A 20006-nucleotide genomic window follows, 5' to 3' on the forward strand; every position below is an offset into this window, starting at 1 on the left:
CTAAGCCCCCTGTCACACATGAATTAGTGCAGATCGAGAAACAGCAACAACTGACAACCTGACCACACTGGCTCACTAGTTGCTTTCTCATATTCGGGTCCTCAGCCTTCAGCATGGGAAGATTCCACAGTTGGCTTCTTATACATGATGAGGATTACACACAACAAATGAGGAAAGCAGGCACACCACAAGAACCTTTGAGGGCTATCACAGACAGACAGCTAGAATTCCTTTAGGTACATACTTAGGAGAGGCCAACTAGAATATCAGTTGGTGACTGATGAGGTCGAGGGTATCGGAGAAACAGATAAACTAAAGAGAAAAGATGCTGACAGTTTCAGTGTGTAAGGATCGAGAACAAGATCGAGAAATTGATTTCACAAGGATTGTGAAAATTGTAGAGCCATGATCAATCAGCATTATGAAACATGGCACCTGAAGAAGGAAATGTAATTAATTGAATATGTAACATTTAATACACAGTGTAGCTGTTATATGAGTCATTTCTACAAATGGAGCTTTAACAAATCATATTAAATATATAAAGAAATCAAAACAACATAAAGATATTAATGCAATTATTTAGCTACAAATATCATTTAGGATCTGTCACAATTTTTTACGTTTGATGTCTCTGACTAAATCCATCACCAACTTCATAGGTGTTCAGTTGGTTTTGTTTGTACATCTCAAGTGTTACCATTGAGGGAACAGTTTCTGAAGGAAGCAAATGCACCCACTCCCGCAGTGAGAAACTGTGAACATGGGCACATAGACAGCACAGTGCCACTGGCTGATGTCTCAGCGTTCAAGAGACTAGCACCTTCTGTCATCTTACAGGCAGGCATATTGGGTTATGTTCTTGGTTCAGCAAAAGTGTGGTTTTGAGTTGTCACCACCACATATGTGTCATTGATTAGACTGTTTTTCTCTCTCTGTCATGTGCGTTATAAAATCCGATGTTGTGATTTCGAGAGACTCCAGGGATACACCTATATAGCCTGGATTTTCTGAATTTCATACGTAATATACAAATAATGAATAATGACATTTATCAAGAAAGAGCAGATTTTTCACTGAACTTTTTAATATTTGCTCAAGGGATATGAGCATTTATTACCTATCCATAATTACTCTTGAAATGGAAAGGCTGAGCCAATTTCTTGAACAACTGCCCCTACCAGAAACATTTAGTGTCATTCTGCACTTTGATAATATTTGATCACACAAAGCATTTATTCAGTCATTACCTGACATCTAACAGTGAACTGTTAAAGTCAATAACCATGAAATGAAATCCATGGCAATCCAAGCACATCAATTGCAAGAACTTATTTTTTCTTTCAACACAGCGCATTGATGAGCCACTATCATTGGAAATCAGTTAAGAAAGTAAACTGAAATAAAATTTTGATCAGTCTAGGAGAGGATAAGGAAAACATAAAAGACTAGATTCAAGGTAAGGAAAAACTGAGATCAATATTTTTTCTATATCCCAGTTGTAATTGTGATTGTTTCAGATAGACAATTATAATGATCATTGCAATAGTATTAATATTAATTATATTGGTTATTATAATGACTATAATTAGTTATTATAATGTATATAATAGTCGTCACCCCTGCACTCCCATCTCCTCCTCACCTACAACCCTTCTCACCATGACACCCTGTATCTTCCAGTCACCAACATTCTTCCCACCATTCTCAGTCCTCCAACTCCTCTATCCCCTTCCCACTCTCCTTGCTATCACCAAATCTGTTTGCGTCACTACCCTCCCACTCCCTCTACTCACCTTCCCTGCCCCTTCTCCCTAACCTCCCATTTCCACCTGCTCTTCCTTACACATCGCAGATTCCCTCTTTCCCCTCTCCCTGTTTCCACGAGCTCTCCTCCCCCTCCACCCTCAGTGTTCCACTGTCCCCAGTTTCCCCCAATTCCCCCGCAGTTTCTTCTTTCTCCTGTAATCTCCTCGTTGCCCAGCTGCTCCCCTATGGTGCAGAAACCTGAAACATTCTGGAAAGATTTGTTTATTTTTGCATGTATCATAACCAATGGGAAGCTGCATTTGATGCTTATATGGCTGCATGTACAAATTTTACAAACTGTGATCTCTTTCGAATGCTTTATCGTTGGACTATGATCGCCTCAAATCAGGACTCGTTCCAAGTTCCATTTTAGATCCATTGATGCCCACTGCAGTTTGGAACATCTTAGTGCACAATCAAATGCTCATTTTTGTTGTTGGTAGGGTAAATCCATGTGGCGTAGATTAGATTAGATTAGATTCCCTTCAGTGTGGAAACAGGCCCCTTGGCCCAACAAGTCCACACCACCCCTTGCAGCATCCCACCCAGACCCATCCCCCTATAACCCACACAGCCCTGAACACTATGGGCAATTTAGCATGGCCAATTCACCTAGCCTGCACATCTTTGGACTGTGGAAGGAAACCGGAGCACCCAGAGGAAACCCACGCAGACACAGGGAGAATGCCATACTGCTTTTATTTAAGAGTTCAAGAATTTTAACCCAGCAACAACGACGTAAGGATGATAATCCATCTACGGCATGATCATGTGCACCTTGGAGAACTTGCAGGTAATGGTGTTTCCATGTGTCTGCTCTCCCTGTCCTACTTGGTAGACATCACTGATTTTGGGAGTTTTTAAAGGAGCCATGGCGATCTGCTGCATTGTGTCTGGTAGCTGGTACAAATTGGTTCTGTTATGCAGCAGTTCTTGGGGTGTGAATGTGCTCCTGAGATGCTGCTTGGCCTGCGGTGTTCATCCAGCCTCACACTTTGTTATCTTGGACTCTCCAGCATCTGCAGTTCCCATTATCTCTGATGTAAAGTAATTGTTGAGTTACTGAACATACGGATAGACCTTAGATTTCATCACACAGCTGAAGCGTGCCCTACAATCAACAGGCTGTTTACGAAACCTGCTTACTCTTTCGTATCCAAGGTGTTGAGAATGTTGTTGAATGTTGTGTCATGGCATTGATTCCAGACCCGACAGACCTGTACCTTTAAGACAGTTACATGAAATCACAGCACATGACATTCCAGTATAAAGGTATTCTCCTTGCCTTCAGGTATTCTCTTATTGTAATGGCATCAGTGCAGTGTGTTCAGTCAGTCGATTATGTGTGTGTACAGTAACATCAATAAGAAAGGAACCAGATTAAATGTGTAAGTCTGAAACAGTGCATTCATATTGTTATGATTCCAGATTATGTTATTATTGAGTCACCCAGATCCCGAATGAATCTGGCTTGATAGATTGTAATTCTGAAGAAGGATCGCTGGACTCAAAACTTTAATTTTGTTTTCCCTCCTCAGATGCTGTCAGACCTGCAGAGTTTCTCCAGCAATTTCTGTTTTGGTTTATTTAGATCTCCAGCATCAACAGTTCTTTGTTTTATTTTATTATAGACTTTGTTTCTTTACTTGACTCCGTGTTTGTTCTCTGAAACACTAGCACACAAAGTTGAAGATCTATTTTAAAAACAGAACAGAAGTTTATACACAAAAGATTAAAATTTTATACACAAAGGATAAAATAAAACTAAGCTATTTCTTTACAACACAATTTTAAACTTATTCAAACATTATAAAAATGCAATATTTTAACTTTCCCAACAGATTACAGTAATCCCTTTACACTACTCAAATACCAGAGAGAATTACTTTCTGTAGAGAATTCATATCTATAGCCTTGACTTAGCTGTTGCTTTCAATTCCTCTTCGTGAGGTTTTAATTGCTTTATTCTTGAATATTCACACAGTTGATCATGGACTTTCTCAGCTTGGACTAATCCCTTCAGGGTTTTAACCAAACACTTTCAGTCTGGAACTTTCAACGAAATCTTTTCAATGAGGTAACTTATTTACTAACTTTGCTGAACTAACACCTTTTCCAAGAGAAGCTGCTTCATACATCTAACTGCAACAAAGGCATCTGTGAGCTGGCATGGGTGTTTTCCTTCAGCAAATAAAAAAGGAGTCCTGATCTTTCTACCTGAAAGCATGCTAATGCTCTTCAATGTTTATTTTGTCCACTCAGAATACTCTTCCAATGAAAACAAATGCCCATGATTGTTCCACAAACTCTATTCCCAAAACTGGTTTTAAAAATCAAAGACTCCAGAAATACTGACAAGTCAGTTGTTAAATCCCCTCATACACAAAGGTCAAAACCAGATGCCACTAGTTTAAAATCTAAATTCCAAAATAAATATTAAAATACATATAGATTACACACCATACATCAAATATAATAATTAAATGTTCTAAATAAACTTCAAGACCTCTCCTCAACGACAACCCAAATTTCTGTGATTTATGGTTATGGGGAAAATGTATAGAAAACCATAAACTACATTACTGAACATTGTACAATCATCAGCAAATATCCAACCTACTGAACTTTTTTTTGAGGGAAACTCATTGATGGCACCTCGTTTTTAGATATGCCCAATTGTGCTCTTGGCATAGCTTCCTGCACTCTTCATTGAATCATGATTGATCCTTGACTTAATGGTTATGGCAGAGGGGGGTGGGGGGCAAGAGGTTACAAATGGTGGGTGAATATACTTGTACTGCAGCTGGTGGTTCATAGAGCATCATTGACACCCAGATTTGAGCTGCTGGATCTGTTCTAAATCTTCATCCCATTTAAGACAATTTTAATATCACACAACATGATGGTGTATAAAGGCAGGACTTTGTCTCTAGAAGGTCTATGTGGTGATTACTTATATCAGTATGGTTAAGGGCAGATGCCTTTGCAATAAGATGGTGAAGATAAGCTCAAGTAAGTCTTTTTTGTCCTTGGTGGTTCTCTCATCAATTGCCACAGCACCAGTCTGCCACTTATGCACAGGACTCAAGCAGCTTGATCTGGAATGGCACTACAAAGAATATTTAGGTTCCCACCCAGTGTACATTCTACCCTTTGCCACCCTCAATACTTATTCCAACTAGTCAACATGAAGGAAAGCTGATCCAGAACTGGGGGAGTTAGGTAGATGGTCATCCTTGTACATTTGTGATCTGACAATATGAACTTGATGAGGTCTGGATTAATGTTAAAATGCCCTTGGCCACTTCCTTCTAATTTTACATCTGGTTGTGTCCGATTGTCACGACCTTCATCCTGCAGAACAGCACGTACCTAATAGTGGTGATGGAGGAATCTGAGGTATTATTCTGCTTTTACTTTTTTCAAATCTCAACATGGGCATCTGAGAACATGAATTTAAATTTACAGAAGAATTCTAAATTTAAAGCTGGTATTAGTAAAACAAAATTAAGGTGATGATTTTTTAAAAATTCAGTCATGGATTGTGGGTGTCACTGGCTAGGCCAGCATTTATTGCCCATCCCAAGAGCAGTTAAGAGTTATCCACATTGAATAGAATGCCTTTGCAATAAGGTAGTGAGGATAAACTCGAGTAAGTCATTTTTAGTCCGTCTTGGTTTTCACCAATTGCCTCAGGACCAATCTGCCACTTATGTCCAGGGCTCAGGCAGATGATCTGAAGTGGCATTATGAAGTCACTGTTGATGTGGACTATGTAGGTTCCCGCCCAGTGTGCATTCTACAACTTTTTATAGAAACCCAATTTATAGGGACCTAACTGGTTTGATAATATTCGTTATGGACAGGAAGTTTTGTCGTTATGCATGATCAGCATGTGACTCCAGTCCCTTGCTCCCACATTGAGTCATTTTCTGTTCTATTTGAGTCAGAATTATAGTTGCAGCTTTCATATCCTTGTGATGCTGAAAAATGTTTCCAGGCAGATAAAATTACTTTTGTAACATTGTCATAGGGAGGCAATGACCTAGTAGTATTATTGCTGGACTGTTAATCCAGAGACCCAGGCAAATCCTGGGGACCTGGGTTTAAATCCTGCCATTCTGATGTTGGAACTTGACTTCAATAAAATATCTGAAATTAGGAATCTAATGATGACTGTGAACCCATTGTCAATTGTCAGAAAAAAACCTATCTGGTTCACTAATGTCCTTCAGGAAACATGCCATCCTTACTTGGTCTGGTCTACACATGACTCCAAGCCCACAGCAATGTGGTTGACTGTGGACTGGCTTCTGGGCAATTAGGGATGGGCAATAAACGTTGACTGGCCAGCGACGCCCTCATCCCATTAATGAAATATTTTTAAAAATTCACCGTACTTCAGGAGATAAATATAAGAACCAATATTTTGCATAGCATGGCTTCACACAAGCAGGTAGACTGTGCTGAGATCCTTTACTCAGCTCAGAAGGTGGATGAGAACTCAGGTTAATGTCTTACCCAAAAGATGGAGGAAAGGTTAAAGCAGTTAAAGAAAACCAAAATAAATATATGCTGAAATGTAGAGCTGGATGAACACAGCAAGCCAAGCAGCATCAGAGGAGCAGGAAGGCTGACGTTTCGGGCCTAGATGGTCTGAAACGTCAGCCTTCCTGCTCCTATGATTCAGCTCTACGCCTTGTTATCTCAGATTCTCCAGCATCTGCAGTTCCTATTATCTCTGATATGCTGAAATGTCTCTAGTTTGTACTACTGAGATCTCTTTGAGCTAACTTTGAGTTAACATAATTAAATCAATAAGGGCTGAAAAGCTACCCTGATTTGTTAGAACCTAAAAAGAGGCAGCGAAGTTACTGCATCACTTTTCTCTGAAATGATTTGCATTGATATTAGGAAATTCGAAAAACAAGACTGCCATCTAGTGGTGTCAATGTAACTTTACATAACCTTCTTGCGAAGATCTCTGCGAATATTGGTAAATGATAGATTATAATTACAAGATTGCTATAAAGCCAACAGCGCAGGGTCATTCCCCACACTAGCTGTAGAGACTTATGTAGGCCTGTCTCTTCTCTTTACCTCATGCTTATAGAATGGCTAATCTCAAAGCGAGCATCAACTGTCTGTATGGTCCTTTGTGGATGAAGGGTCCATAACTACTTTAAAACACCAGACTTCTAAGAATTATTAGAATCTGGAAATGTGCCAATATAACAATTATTCTAAAAAGCAAAACTAAATTAACTATAGGCAAATCATTTCAGAGAAAAGTGATGCACTAACTTCGCTGCCTCTTTTTAGGTTCTAACAAATCAGGTTAGCTTAAAGATTGTCATTGAAAAAGAGCAATAGTACATTATAAAGGAGGTGTCATCAGAACATTTAGAAAACAGATAACCAAACAAGAGTCAGCTGGCTCCACGAAGAGGAGACCAGGCCCAACAAATTTATTAGAATGCTTCAAGGGTGTAACAGGGTTGATAAAGGTAGATGGAATGTATTGGATTTCTAAAGGGCATTCAATAAAGTCAACATCTAAAATTATTTAATGATTGTGGTGTTGGGAGGTAGTGTATTAGCATGGAGACAGAATTGGCTAACCAATGGAAGACAGAGAGTTGGGATAAGGGAATTTTTTAAGATAGAAATCTGTAACTAGTGGAGTGCCACAGCTAAATTTGCAAATTACACTAAAATAGATGAGTAGGCACGATGCAGAGAAATATAAAAAGGTTACATGAAAAACTTGGCAGATCTAATTATGTATTTTGGCAGAAAAAAGAGAATAGGGAATCAAGGGTTATGGGGATAAGGCAGGAACAGGATACTGATTGTGGATGATCAGCCATGATCATAATGAATGGTGGTGCTGGCTCGAAGGGCCGAATGACCTACTCCAGCACCTACGGTCTATTGTCTATATTGTTTAAATGGAAAAGAGCTGCAGCAGAGGAATTTGGAAGTCCTCGTGGATTAATCTTAAAGCTGGCACACAAATTCAATAGGTAATTGCAAAGGCAAATGGAATGTTGTCCTTTATTTCAACGATGAATGCCTTCAATAGTCAGTGCATAAAGTATAGGAGTTGGGAGGTCATGTTATGGCTGTACAGGACACTGGCGAGGCCACTTTTAGAATACTGTGTTCAATTCTGGTGTCCATATTACAGGAACAATGCTGTTAAATTTGAAAAGGTTCAGAAAACATTTGCAAGGATGTTTCCAGGATTGGAGGGTTTAAGCTTAAGGCAAGGCTGGATGGGCTGGGGCTTTTTCCCTTGAGCAGAGGCTGAGGGGTGACCTGATTAAGATTTATAAAATCACAAGGGGCATACATAGGGTGAATAGCCAAGGTCTTTTTCCCAGGGTAGGGGAGTCCAAAAACTAGACGGCATGTATTTAAGGTGAGAAGGTAAAGATTTAAAAGGGACCTGAAGGGCAATATTTTCATACAGTGGATGGTGCATGTATGGAACAAGCTGCCAGAGGTGGTGGTAGAGGAACGTACAATTACATTTTAAAGGCATCTGGATGAGTACGTGAGTAAGAAGGGTTTAGGAGGGATATGGGCCAAATGCCGGCAAATGGGATTAAATTAATTTAGAATATCTGGTCAGCATGGACGAGTTGAACTGAAGGGTCTATTTCTGTGATGTATATCATTGTGACTCTATGAATGGAGTACAAAAATAGGAAGTCTTGTTGCTAAAACTATACAAGTGTCCAACCAGACCACATTTAGAATTCTGTAAACAGTTTTAGTCTCCTTGTCTCAGAAAAGATATAGTGACATTGGATACAGACTAGAGAAGGTTCACTAGGTTGTAACAAACTGATTGCTGGAGAAACTCAGTGGGTCTGGCAGCTGTGGAAGCAGAAAGAGTTAATATTTCAATCCTGAAAGAACATCCTCAGAGCGGTCATTCAGTTCGTTGGACTCAAAATGCTGTTTGTCTCCACAGATTTGCCAAACTCTGAATTTCTCTTGCATTTTACACATGGTTCAGTTTTCCAGCAGCCATCATATTTGCTTTTTGAGCGCTCACTTGATTGATTCTGGGAATGGAAAAATTTTCTAGAGTAGGGGTTTGGCCTGTAGTTGCTGAAGTTTAGAAAAACGAGAGGTGACCTCATTGAAACATACAACATTCTCAGGGGACTTGACAGGATGGAAAGGTTATTTTTCTCTAGTTGGACAGCCTATAACAAAGGGGCCACAATCTGAGTACACGGTCACCTATTTAAGGATGAGAAATTTTTTTCCTCTGAGGGTAGCAAATCTATGGCATTTTTTAAAAACCAGAGGGCTGAACACACTGCATCATACAGTATATTCAAGGCTGAAATAGTCAAATTGTTAAATCAGTAAAGGAATCAAGGACTGGAAAGTTGAGTTTAAGGGTTTCAAATCATCCATAGTCTTATTTAAAGTCCTATTTCTCTTCTGTCTTATGCTTTTATGGTCTAAATTGACAGTCTATGTTTTATCACAAAGTTACTTTAGAAAATGTTTCCACCATCAGTTCAGGAAAATATTTTATTGGCTTCTAATAAAGGTCCTGAGTCACCTGTGAGTATACTTTCCTAAACATGGATTTCAATAGCTAAAGGGTTTGAAATGCTCCAACGCTTGCTTCAAAAACAACGTAACCAACAGCAAAATTCCTCAAATATTTCTGCAACGCACTGCCAGGTCATGGAAGCAGCATATTGGCGATAATCAAGAGGCATCCAGATGGTTACAAGGAGAGAATTGAGGGATATGGACCAAATAAGGGCACAAAATTTATTTTTTTAGTTTAGTTAAGGCAAGATGATTGTCACAGGCTGTACTTCTCTTTTGTTCTATGCAGCTGTGGAAAGATCCATATCTGAAATAACACCTTATCTGATCACTCCAAAGGAGCAAAAAGAAGGATGGACAGTTAACAAAATAGACACAGCAAATGGAATTCAATGCTAGTGAAAAAGGTACATTGGAGTTTTAAAGACACGAGCTTCTAATTTATACGACTTTAAAATTAGAATCTGAAGTGCATAGGGCCATACAACGCTGAGTTTTGTGACAAGGTATAGATTATAAAAATAGAAATACAATGCTCTAGCTATATAAAACCACAAGACATGTTGGAGCAGTTTTGGATTTCACACATTTCTGCTTTCCAAAGAGCAGACACTGAAATGCTACTGGGTATGAGAAGATAGCACTTTGCAGAGGAAGGCGACACAGTGAAGTGCTTTTACTTTTGAACTGCTGCAGGGCATATGCTTTAATTAGAATAAGAGATTATGGAGTGACCTGATAAGAGAATAATAAAATTGTGAAGAGATGGTATAGATTAACTACTATTTTAAAGAAAAAGACAGGAAGTCATTCAGTCCAAAAGCTTTGCTGGCACTCCATGGAGCAACAGTTAGTCCCATTTCCCCATTTGAACCTACATCCCTGTGTGTTTATTTTGAAATCACTTAAAATAAGCAAATACAAAAGGAAAGAAATTTTGAAATGTTAAGACTTCATGTCCAGAGGATTTGTAAAACACAAGGCCACAAACTTATTCTACAGTTGCATAAATCTTTGGCTAGACCATATCACAAGTACTATAATTAGTTCTCGGCCAAGTTGCTAATAATGGACTTTGCTGTGTGCATGCAGCCATACAGAATACTGGCAGCAGGAAAAAAAAACTAAATACGTTGTTTGGGAAACAGGACATGTATTCCATTGTCAGCAATCTTAAATGTGAGAGTTAATATGTTATTACACACACCTGGAATAGGCAAGACTTGAACTCAGGCTTTCCACCCCTGGGCCAGTAACACTTTAGCACAACAGTCTTAAATAAGATGTTATTCAGAGACAGGTTACTGTGTCGGGAGAACCCACAACTCTTGACTGAAAGTGGTTGTGGATATTTTTAAAATCAAACTTGTTCGGAGATGTTACAAGACACCACTGGACCATCAGAGGTTAAAGAAAGCCCTCCATTGCAGATATTTCCTAATCAATCTGTTCAGGCACATTACAAGTTGTGACACTTATTGTTCTGTAAAAGCCATACAGCTTTTGAAACAGAAAAATCTGTTGAGAAATTAAATCTCTTTGGGTGTTGCAAATTAGGATTAACTAACTGGTTAAAAGACAATCATCTGATGCTGGGTTTAACAATAATTTCAGAAGAAAACAGGCAAGCAGAACAGTTTGCACAATTTTCACCTATTACTTGGATCCAAATGCAGCTTAAAAGTCTGTTACCTACAATTATCTTATGGTAAACCATTCTCAGCATTTTAACTAGGTCCAGGTAAGTTAGGGCATATGACAAACTTTACCCAAACCATTACTCAACGGCCATACCACAATTAGAAGATGAGACAGCAGGGGCGGGGGAAGAGAATGATTTCTAGAGTCACTGATCTTAGATTGGAGTGTAGGGGTGAAGCTTCTATTCATGGTTAAACATCAGTATCTGAAATGGAAACAGTTTACTAACATTTTGCATTTATATATAGCCAAGTTGGAGAGGTGTCCAAAAGCAGTCAGATGTAATCATACATAATACTTCTCGTGGCTTGGTGCCATTAAGAAAGGGGGCATCCAAAAAGGAATACTTTGATGAACTGCCAATGTTGGAACAAATCAAAGGACTGGGTAATACAGAATAGGATACAGCAGTCACCAAAGGCCCAGGGAAAGTTAGACGTAGGAACAATGGGGCATGAAGGACTTTGAAAATAGATAGTATTATCTATTAGTATTAGGATGAGATTTCTAAATTCCTGGAAGTGCAGGGTCAGATTAGAACAAGTCAGCATGGATTTAGTAAGGGGAGGTCATGCCTGACAAACCTGTTAGAATTCTTTGAAGAGGTAACAAGTATGTCAGACCAGGGAAACCCAGTAGATGTTATCTATCTAGACTTCCAAAAGGCCTTTGATACGGTGCCTCACAGGAGGCTGCTGAGTAAGGTGAGGGCCTATGGTGTTCGAGATGAGCTACTGGCTTGGATTGAGGATTGGCTATCTGACAGCAGGCAGAGTTGGGATAAAAGGCTTTTTTCAGAATGGCAACCGGTGACGAGTGGTGTCCCGCAGGGTTCAGTGTTGGGGCCACAGCTATTCACCTTATATATTAATGATCTGGACGAAGGGACTGGGGGCATTCTGGTGAAGTTTGCCAATGATACAAAGATAGGTGGACAGGCAGGTAGTACTGAAGAGGCGGGGGAAGCTGCAGAAAGATTTAAACAGTTTAAGAGAGTGGTCCAGGAAATGGCTGATGAAATTCAATGTGAGTAAATGTGAGGTTTTGCACTTTGGAAAAAAAAAGAATACAGGCGTGGACTATTTTCTAAACGGTGAGAAAATTCACAAAGCAGAAGTACAAAGGGATCTGGGAGTGTTGGTCCAGGATTCTCTAGAGGTTAACTTGCAGGTTGAGTCTGTAATTAAGAAAGCAAGTGTAATATTGCCATTTATCTAAAGAGGGCTGGAATATAAAAGCAGCGATGTGCTTCTGAGGCTTTGTAAAGCTCGAGTCCAATTTTGGGCCCTCCACCTCAGGAAGGATATACTAGCCCTGGAGCGTGTCCAGCAGAGATTTACACGGATGATCCCTGGAATGGTAGGTTTAACATATGATGAACAGCTAAGGATCCTGGGATTGTACTCATTAGAGTTTAGAAGGTTGAGGGGAGATCTAATAGAAACTTACAAGATAATGTATGGTTTAGAAGGGGTGGACGCTAGGAAGTTGTTTCCGTTAGGCGGGGAGACTAGGACCCGTGGGCACAGCCTTAAAATTAGAGGGGGTAAATTTAAAACTGAAATGAGACGACATTTCTTCAGCCAGAGAGCGGTGGGCTCGTGGAATTCATTGCCATGGAGTGCAGTGGAGGCCGGGACATTCTCTGCTTGGAAGGCATCCATCAACAAATTCTTGATCTCAGAAGGAATCAAGGGGTACCGGGAGAGTGCAGGGAAGTGGAGTTGAAATGCCCAGCCATGATTTAAATGGCAGAGTGGACTTGATGGGCCAAATGGCCTTACTTCCACTCCTATGTCTATGGTCTTATTTAAAAATTCATCCATTTTCATAAACCTTAGACATCCAAATATTTAAGCCAATTAAGTAAGTTTTGTGGTAGCCCCCAGAGTATTGCTAAAAAAGTTCAAAATATTTTGTCTTGTAATCAGCAATGCAATTCACAAGAAATACTGGTGAATAAAACAAAAAACTTCTGTACAGTAAGAATATGCAAATTGGATAGTAATGGACTGTGTTTAGCAAGATGTATCAGTTCGATACCTGTTTAAACTGCCTAATAAGAACTGATAGAACTGCAACAATGGATGTCAGAAACAAAAAGAACAAATTGCTCAGGAAGTCTGGCAACCCATACTCAGCATTAAGCAAATATTGTACAGTATGCATTGCCAGCATTGACTGATGAAATATTCACCATACCCTACTTGTTGTGATCAGCCATGAGATATACTATTTGCTATGATTTGCCAGTCTTTGCGACATACAGCCAAAAGGCTACTGACTGCAGCTTACCCCAAGTTTGTAGAATGTGCAAGACAAATAGCTTCAGAAAGTGTTTTCAGGCAACACTTTAAAAAAAAATCAGTTTAAGCATAGGAACACAATAACAGAAGAAGTGCATACACCAAAATCCCTCACTAATGTCTGTTCTTGGTAAGAATGGGGTCGAAAACAAAAAGATTACTGGCTGTAAACAGACATCAATTAGAGTTCCTAATCTGCTCTGCTAAAGTTACTGTTTTGCTAAAGATGCTAAATTTTTTGTTTAAACATTGTATTGAATAAGCTATTCAGTCAGGAATAGGTTATTCAAAAATTTTGGTTAGGTACAACCAGGATAACTTTTTGATGGTAGTAAAGTTTTAATGTTTGTGTCGCAAATATAGAGGTAGAAAGGCTAAAGTTAGTTTGGCTGTGTTGCAACAGTTAACATTAAAAGTTGTGCCAAATTAAATTTGAAGGCAAAAAACCACCAATTTCACAGCAGCACAAATCTCTGCAAAAAGCAGAACAAGCATGAGCAAGTAAAACATGGCTTTGCAATGAATTGAACTTTCTTTTTAAAAAGTTATTTATTGAAATAGTTCAATATTTTATATTTTACTTTTTCTTCTCAACATCCTGTTCTGCTGCTTCCTTTGCTCTCTTAGCACGGATTCCAAACAAACGGGCATTGGCACGGGCCATACGGAGGCTTGCAAAAGCCTTGAAATTCTTCTCATCCTCCGAGATCACCCGGGCCTTCTCTTTCTTGTATATCTGAAAGGAAAAATTGTACCCATGAGCATAAGCCAATAAAAATTTATAGCTGTAGTCAGAATCATAAATAAGAGATCTAATTCTATCCGTAAAAGCAACATAACTCCGATATACCAAGTAATCAAAGTTATCACAATTCAAGATGAGAAGATCACAGCAAATTCAATTAGACAAAACTGAAGATTCACTATTAGATTTGGATTAATAGTTTCTGCTGCAGTTTCCTTAAATGTAATTTCTAAGTTTGCTGGCTACTTGAGATAGTCAAATGGAACTCAGAAAGTTTATGAATTTCTGATTTGGAAATATAGGCTGATGTCCAGCTGAAAGGTCACCCTACATCCAAGTAGTTTCACAATTACCATATACACATAGCCAAGCAATTAACATACATTCAAATCTATATAAAGTTAAGATATGTGAAGATTTGTTTATGAAATGTTTACCCAAATGTTGTTAATTAGTATGATCCAAATTGACAAGAAATTTAATGTAATGTATAGTGCCTCTTGCTGATTTAAAGCACTTTACAACCAAAATCTTGCAAAAAGTGTCTTAAAACACAGGTGATGTGTTTAACCATACAAGTTTATCTTGTATAATAACAGTGTGGAGCTGGATGAACACAGCAGGCCAAGCAGTGCTCCCGAGATACTGCTTGGCCTGCTGTGTTCATCCAGCTCCACACTTTGTTATCTTGGATTCTCCAGCATCTACAGTTCCTATTATCACTGATACAAGTTTATCTTGCATATCTATATTGATGTAAGCAAAGTAATATACAATATTTTTGAAGTACAGTCATTGTATTAATGGGGGGGGGGGGGGGGGGGGAACATGACAAACAATTAGGTGCATCAAGTTCCCACAGAACTATGAGATAATGTCTTTTATGTACTGGCTTGGTGACAAATATTGGGCAGAACAAAGAACCTTCTTGGTCATCTTTTACATTGTATCTTTCAGGTGGATGTGGAGTCCGTCATCTTCTGACTCAACACTGACAGATACCTAATCAATTTTCAACAAATTGTAAACTGAGAAAACATTTAGGAAGTTACTCACATTTTTGATTGGCATAACTGGTCCAGTTAACTGTGTTGCCAGTTTAATTTCTTCTGCCTGTGGGGAAGAAATCATTAAGTGTAAAATTAAACAAACCCAAACAAACAATTTAAATTAATGACACTTCCAGTCATCAGATGGAGACAATTAAAAAACCCATTAATTATGTGCAGAAATTCTGAAAAAGCTTCATTTGACTATGGACGGCCATCATTACAACCACCTAACTAAATAACTTAGCCCCAGCGCAGACCAGCATTTGAGAGGTCATTTTTAAATAAAAACAAAAGTGCTCTTACAATCCCAAGAGCCTCCAACTGACTTCTGGTCACTTCACAGCACCAGAGTTAAAGCAAACTATTTTCTACTGATGCAATATTCCAATTCCCCTCAAGAAAAGTAACCCAGTAACTCATACATGCATGACAATAAATATTGGCCTAGCCAGCAAAGCACCCAGTCCATGAATGAATAAAGAGAAAAAAAAATCCACCTCAGTTACTTCTGTCCATTTCTATTCCAATTTGCCCAGTAACAGTGGATGTTTAACATGAATGCTCATCCTAGCCCAAATTTTCATTCTGTCGCCTTGTGATTGTAAGGGTGCTATCAGCCAAAATTATACCAAAGCAGGGGTTTGACTCTGGCACACACGCTTCAAACTTTTCACTGAAACCCATCAGGATTGCTTAAATGGTGGACTAAACTTTTATTTTAAAATACCATTCACAAATGAAAATTTAATAGGTATGTTCTGAACTAGCATAACTGCTTTAAAAACAGTTCCACAACAAACATGCAAACAAGATGCTGGTGAGGTCCAGAAAGTTTCAAAGGGCAGAAATGTAGATTTCTGATTCTCAGTCTGTCACGATGATCGATCACATGGCACACATTAGAAATATGCAAACAATCTGATTTAGCAACAAAGTCACTAAACAATTGCACTGCAGCTAACCAATGTACACAAGTAAATGGAATGCTGCATCCAAGAGGAATCAATGTCCTCAAAAGACAAACCAACTGCCAAGGATTGGTTAACAGAACCAAATTATCTATTCCCTCTATTACAGTTGAAGTTTATTTTTGTTAGCTTTTTGGAGGTTTACATGGAACTAAATTTATCCAATTATCTTATTTCAGACTTGTAATGCAGAAGAAATTTCATTTTTGATATTATTTAAGAGCCACTAGTATTACAATTATCCTCTGAAGTATTATTTTTCAATTTGATTTCAGAACGTTTGGGTTACTTACAGAAGAATCTCCCTTCCTGTGAACTGAAGCCTTTCTTGGGAAGATTATCAGTTTAGAGCGATATTCCTTCAGACGTTGAACGTTACACTGAATAGATTCAGTTGACTTGTTACGGCGTCTGTGATCAACAGCAATGCCAATAGTACGTGCAACTCTCTTGTTAATGCCTGCTGCCTGTTGTGTTGGCACAAAAACAGCATGCATTTATTTTAATGAGGAGAAAGAAAACACAGAAATAATGTTTAAAAAATGATTGTGGCCACAGATGGAAAAGGTTAAGAAATATCATTTCTGATGAACAAAAAAGCCATCTTCAGTTCAATTTCTAAACAATGCTTCCTCAAATCAATAAACATGCATTATCACCCCCACAAGTCAATGTTCTTTATCACACCCAAAAGCTCATGTCCTTTTCAACACGTAACTCAAACAGTAAGCTTCATTTATTGATGTGTAAATTGAGTGGATACACAACTGTTCTAAAATACATAAAGTCAATTTTGATTAGGCAATTATTCCAAAATGATACCAATCTCAGTACTTCAAACACACTGAAAGCTGTGCTTTGGATCATGGCCCTAATCTCTTTAGATGGCTTAAGACTGCAATTATTCCACAACATTGCTGTAAAATTTACAGGAATGGCTTTTAAATATCATACATTGTTATTTACATCTTTTCTCCTCCCCTCTGCACTGTCTTCTGAAGTTTTTATTCCCCTCATCTGGTTTTGTTTAGTTTGATTCTTCATTCTTAGCTAGAGCGCCTCATGCAATGAGTTCTGTCCATATTTATGGTCACCTCTGGAACCCTACTAAAAATTAAACTTACGATGGGAAATAGAACTTATTCAATAGACTTTGAGAAAATACAATTATGACTATGAACAATAATTACCTTTAGCTCCTCCAGGCTGAAGCCTCGTCCAGCACGTACTTTAGTGTGATACCTGACAGTGGGACACCTAACAACTGGTCGAAGTGGGCCAGCAACTGGACGTGGAGCAATGCGGCGTGCTTTAGCCTGCCGCGCCTTGCGTCTATCAATCAGTAATGGAGAAATTGAGGATTAAAAATTTCTTCACATCTTCACACATGGACATTTTAACAAAGAACTTAGATTGGACCACAGTCATCAGCAATAAAGGGTTCAAAGAGTAATCATCAACAAAGTACAGAGATTCCGGAGAAATTGTCATCATCTGACTGTGGAGCAGTAATAAAACAATCCAGTAGCAGTACTGTTTTCCCACATTTAGCTAGTGTGCTTTATAGTCCACACAACTAGATTCTTCAGAAAAAAAATGGAACAAAGCTCTCAGCACTGAACTGCATACCTGCGGATTTTTCTGGCTGGTTGATTGAACCAAGTCCGGACTCTTTTCTGCCAGTCCTTGTGGAAATGAGGGTTCAAAATCATTCCATTTCGACTTGGGGCCATTGCTACTTATTGAAGGGCTAAGACCCTGAAGTTGCAAGTAAACACAAGTAAAATGCAGCAAGTAATAACATACCACATACAATTTATCACAGCACTTCACAATCTGAAAAAGTGACCAAATAGATTCCAATTTAAGAATTATACCCACAACCTAATGGTAATCACCTTGAATACTACAGAAGAAAACTCAAAGAACATTTTGGGCCAATGTCATTGGACATTGAGGAGTCTATTGGCCAACAGTTTCACCTCCAAAAGGTTTGTGGGTTAAACACCCATTCCAGGATTCAAACACAAGCTGATATTTCAGCAGCACTGAGGGAGCGCTACACTGTTGGGACACACCATCTAACCCTAACCATCTTTAAGATGGATCTAAAAGATTTTAAGACTACTATTTTGAAGCAGGCATGGGAATTAGTCTCAAAAAGATTACATGGTCATATAGGCTACGACATATACAAAGACAATTGCATAAAAGCATTCTGGGACACCTGGACGGTGTGCAAAATATGAAAGGGTGAACTGTTAGGAGGATGTTGGGATGCTTCAGTGTGATTTGGACAAGTTCGGTGAGTGAGAAAGAGCACGACAGATGAATTTGTGTCCGTTATAATTCAAAGTAAAACAAATCGTAGCCAGGACTTAGAAGAACTCGCAGACTAACTCAGCCTTTCAATGGGCGCTAATTTAAAACTCTTCCAAAACACTGAGGCTTTGCAGCCCGCCACACGGGGCCCATTCAACTGTAAACGGACACATGTAGAAACAGGCATACACTGGAAGGCGGTGAAACCTCGCCAGTATACACAGTATGTACAGTCGGTGCTACCAGCTCGATTTTAGGCCTCAATCCTCCAAGCATAGAAAGCAGCTGCCAGCTAGCCTCAGCATCATCCTTTCTCAGAAATGCTCACGGACGTTGAGAACCCGTTCTCTGCCGCACAGCTACGTGCTAGTTGGTCATTTGTTTGCCTAATTAAGGTAGCGGATGGATAGTGATTTTATTCGCACTCTAACACATCACCTACCTCCTAAAGGAAGATGGCCGAAGGAAAGGAGCGAGCGGTGCATGGGAATGCCGGGATATATACGCCGACACGAAGATTAACCAATCAGTGTAGCGGACCCGGGTAGTACTGCTGCCCCGCTCAAAGATGGCGGATCTGTCGCTGTGGGCGATGCAGATTATTTTTACTGTACACGTAGAAACTGGCCGGTAATGTTTTAGATGCAACTTGTAATAAGGCGATCGCAACCTACTAAAGTGTCCTGATTCTAAAAGCGGAAAATGCCGGGAAACCTCAGCTGGTTTGGCACCCTTAAAGACAATATCTTTTCAGTCCATCTTTGTCTGAACATGCATTTTCTGTTTTATTTCAAATTTACAGCATCCATGGTATTTTGGTTTTAAATTTCCAGTCGCAGGTCGAACTATTTCTTGTGGGCTGAAGCAGTAAGTTTTTCTTTAAAAGAATCGCCATACTGTGAAAATAAACTAGGGAGCAAGATCTGAAGACTGTAATTAAACATTATCTCTAATTAAACTACATAGTTTACTTTCAGAGAGCGCAGACATGAGGGGCGGAATGGTTTTCTAGTTTGCCATGTATGTTCCTATATATCTATAAATTCCTTTAGGCCCCATCAGTATCGTAAAGCAGTACGACGTTTAGTGTTTCCCCTAGGAGAAAGATCAATTACCACTGGCCACAGGTTTTTAATTGATTTGTAGAATAATCAGGGGAGTTCATGTGGCAGAAATCGCAATTTATTTAAAAAGAACCCAGATCTGCAGCGAACTGCCATAATGTTTAAGGCCACACGGATCACGTGCTGGTAAGAGATAGTAGGAACTGCCGATGCTGGGGTCTGAGAAAAACAGTGTGCGGAGCTGGAGGAACACAGCAGACCAAGCAACATCAGAGGAGCGGGAAAGCTGACGTTTCGGACCTAGACCCTTCTTCAGAAATGAGGGAGGGGAGGGGGGCTCTGAAATAAATAGAGAGGGAGGGGCGGTGATAGAAGGTGGATAGAGGATCAGATAGGATGGGAGAAAAGACTGACAAGTCAGGGAGGTGAGGATGAAGATAGTAAAGGTGTGTAGG

The 20006-nt window shown here is 39.2% G+C and overlaps 1 protein-coding gene and 1 non-coding gene across 4 annotated transcripts; both read right to left on the reverse strand.

Annotated features, from left to right (window-relative positions):
• Positions 1 to 2491: 2491 nt before the first annotated feature.
• Positions 2492 to 19023, reverse strand: rpl13 (ribosomal protein L13). 3 transcript variants are annotated; one of them, XM_048546498.1, is made up of 7 exons: positions 18930 to 19023; positions 17795 to 17923; positions 17356 to 17497; positions 16459 to 16632; positions 15202 to 15258; positions 13982 to 14136; positions 2492 to 3482 (listed from the first exon to the last, which is right to left on the reverse strand). In XM_048546498.1, exons 2-7 carry the CDS (start codon positions 17896 to 17898, stop codon positions 3452 to 3454), a joined length of 663 nt encoding a protein of 220 aa, XP_048402455.1. In that variant the 5' UTR covers positions 17899 to 17923; positions 18930 to 19023; the 3' UTR covers positions 2492 to 3451. The 3 variants fall into 3 exon arrangements, with proteins under 3 accessions (XP_048402455.1, XP_048402454.1, XP_048402456.1); XM_048546497.1 differs by having other exon boundaries at positions 2492 to 3503; XM_048546499.1 differs by lacking the exon at positions 2492 to 3482 and having other exon boundaries at positions 13978 to 14136.
• Positions 17577 to 17658, reverse strand: LOC125460119 (small nucleolar RNA MBII-202). Its single transcript, XR_007249185.1, has one exon. It is a non-coding gene; the product is annotated as a small nucleolar RNA MBII-202 (small nucleolar RNA).
• Positions 19024 to 20006: the final 983 nt, after the last annotated feature.

This window comes from Stegostoma tigrinum, chromosome 16 (assembly GCF_030684315.1).
Source record: "Stegostoma tigrinum isolate sSteTig4 chromosome 16, sSteTig4.hap1, whole genome shotgun sequence".
Lineage (NCBI taxonomy): Eukaryota > Metazoa > Chordata > Chondrichthyes > Orectolobiformes > Stegostomatidae > Stegostoma > Stegostoma tigrinum.

Bases quoted from the DNA above. Each gene is read 5' to 3' on its own strand.
- rpl13 (XM_048546497.1), bottom strand. From the start codon at position 17,898: ATGGCCCCAAGTCGAAATGGAATGATTTTGAACCCTCATTTCCACAAG. The intron at 15,259-16,458 runs GTAAGTAACCCA...TCTTCCCCACAG, and splicing joins ACAGGAAGGGAGATTCTTCT to GCAGAAGAAATTAAACTGGC. The intron at 14,137-15,201 runs GTGAGTAACTTC...TTTTCCTTTCAG, and splicing joins CAGTTATGCCAATCAAAAAT to ATATACAAGAAAGAGAAGGC.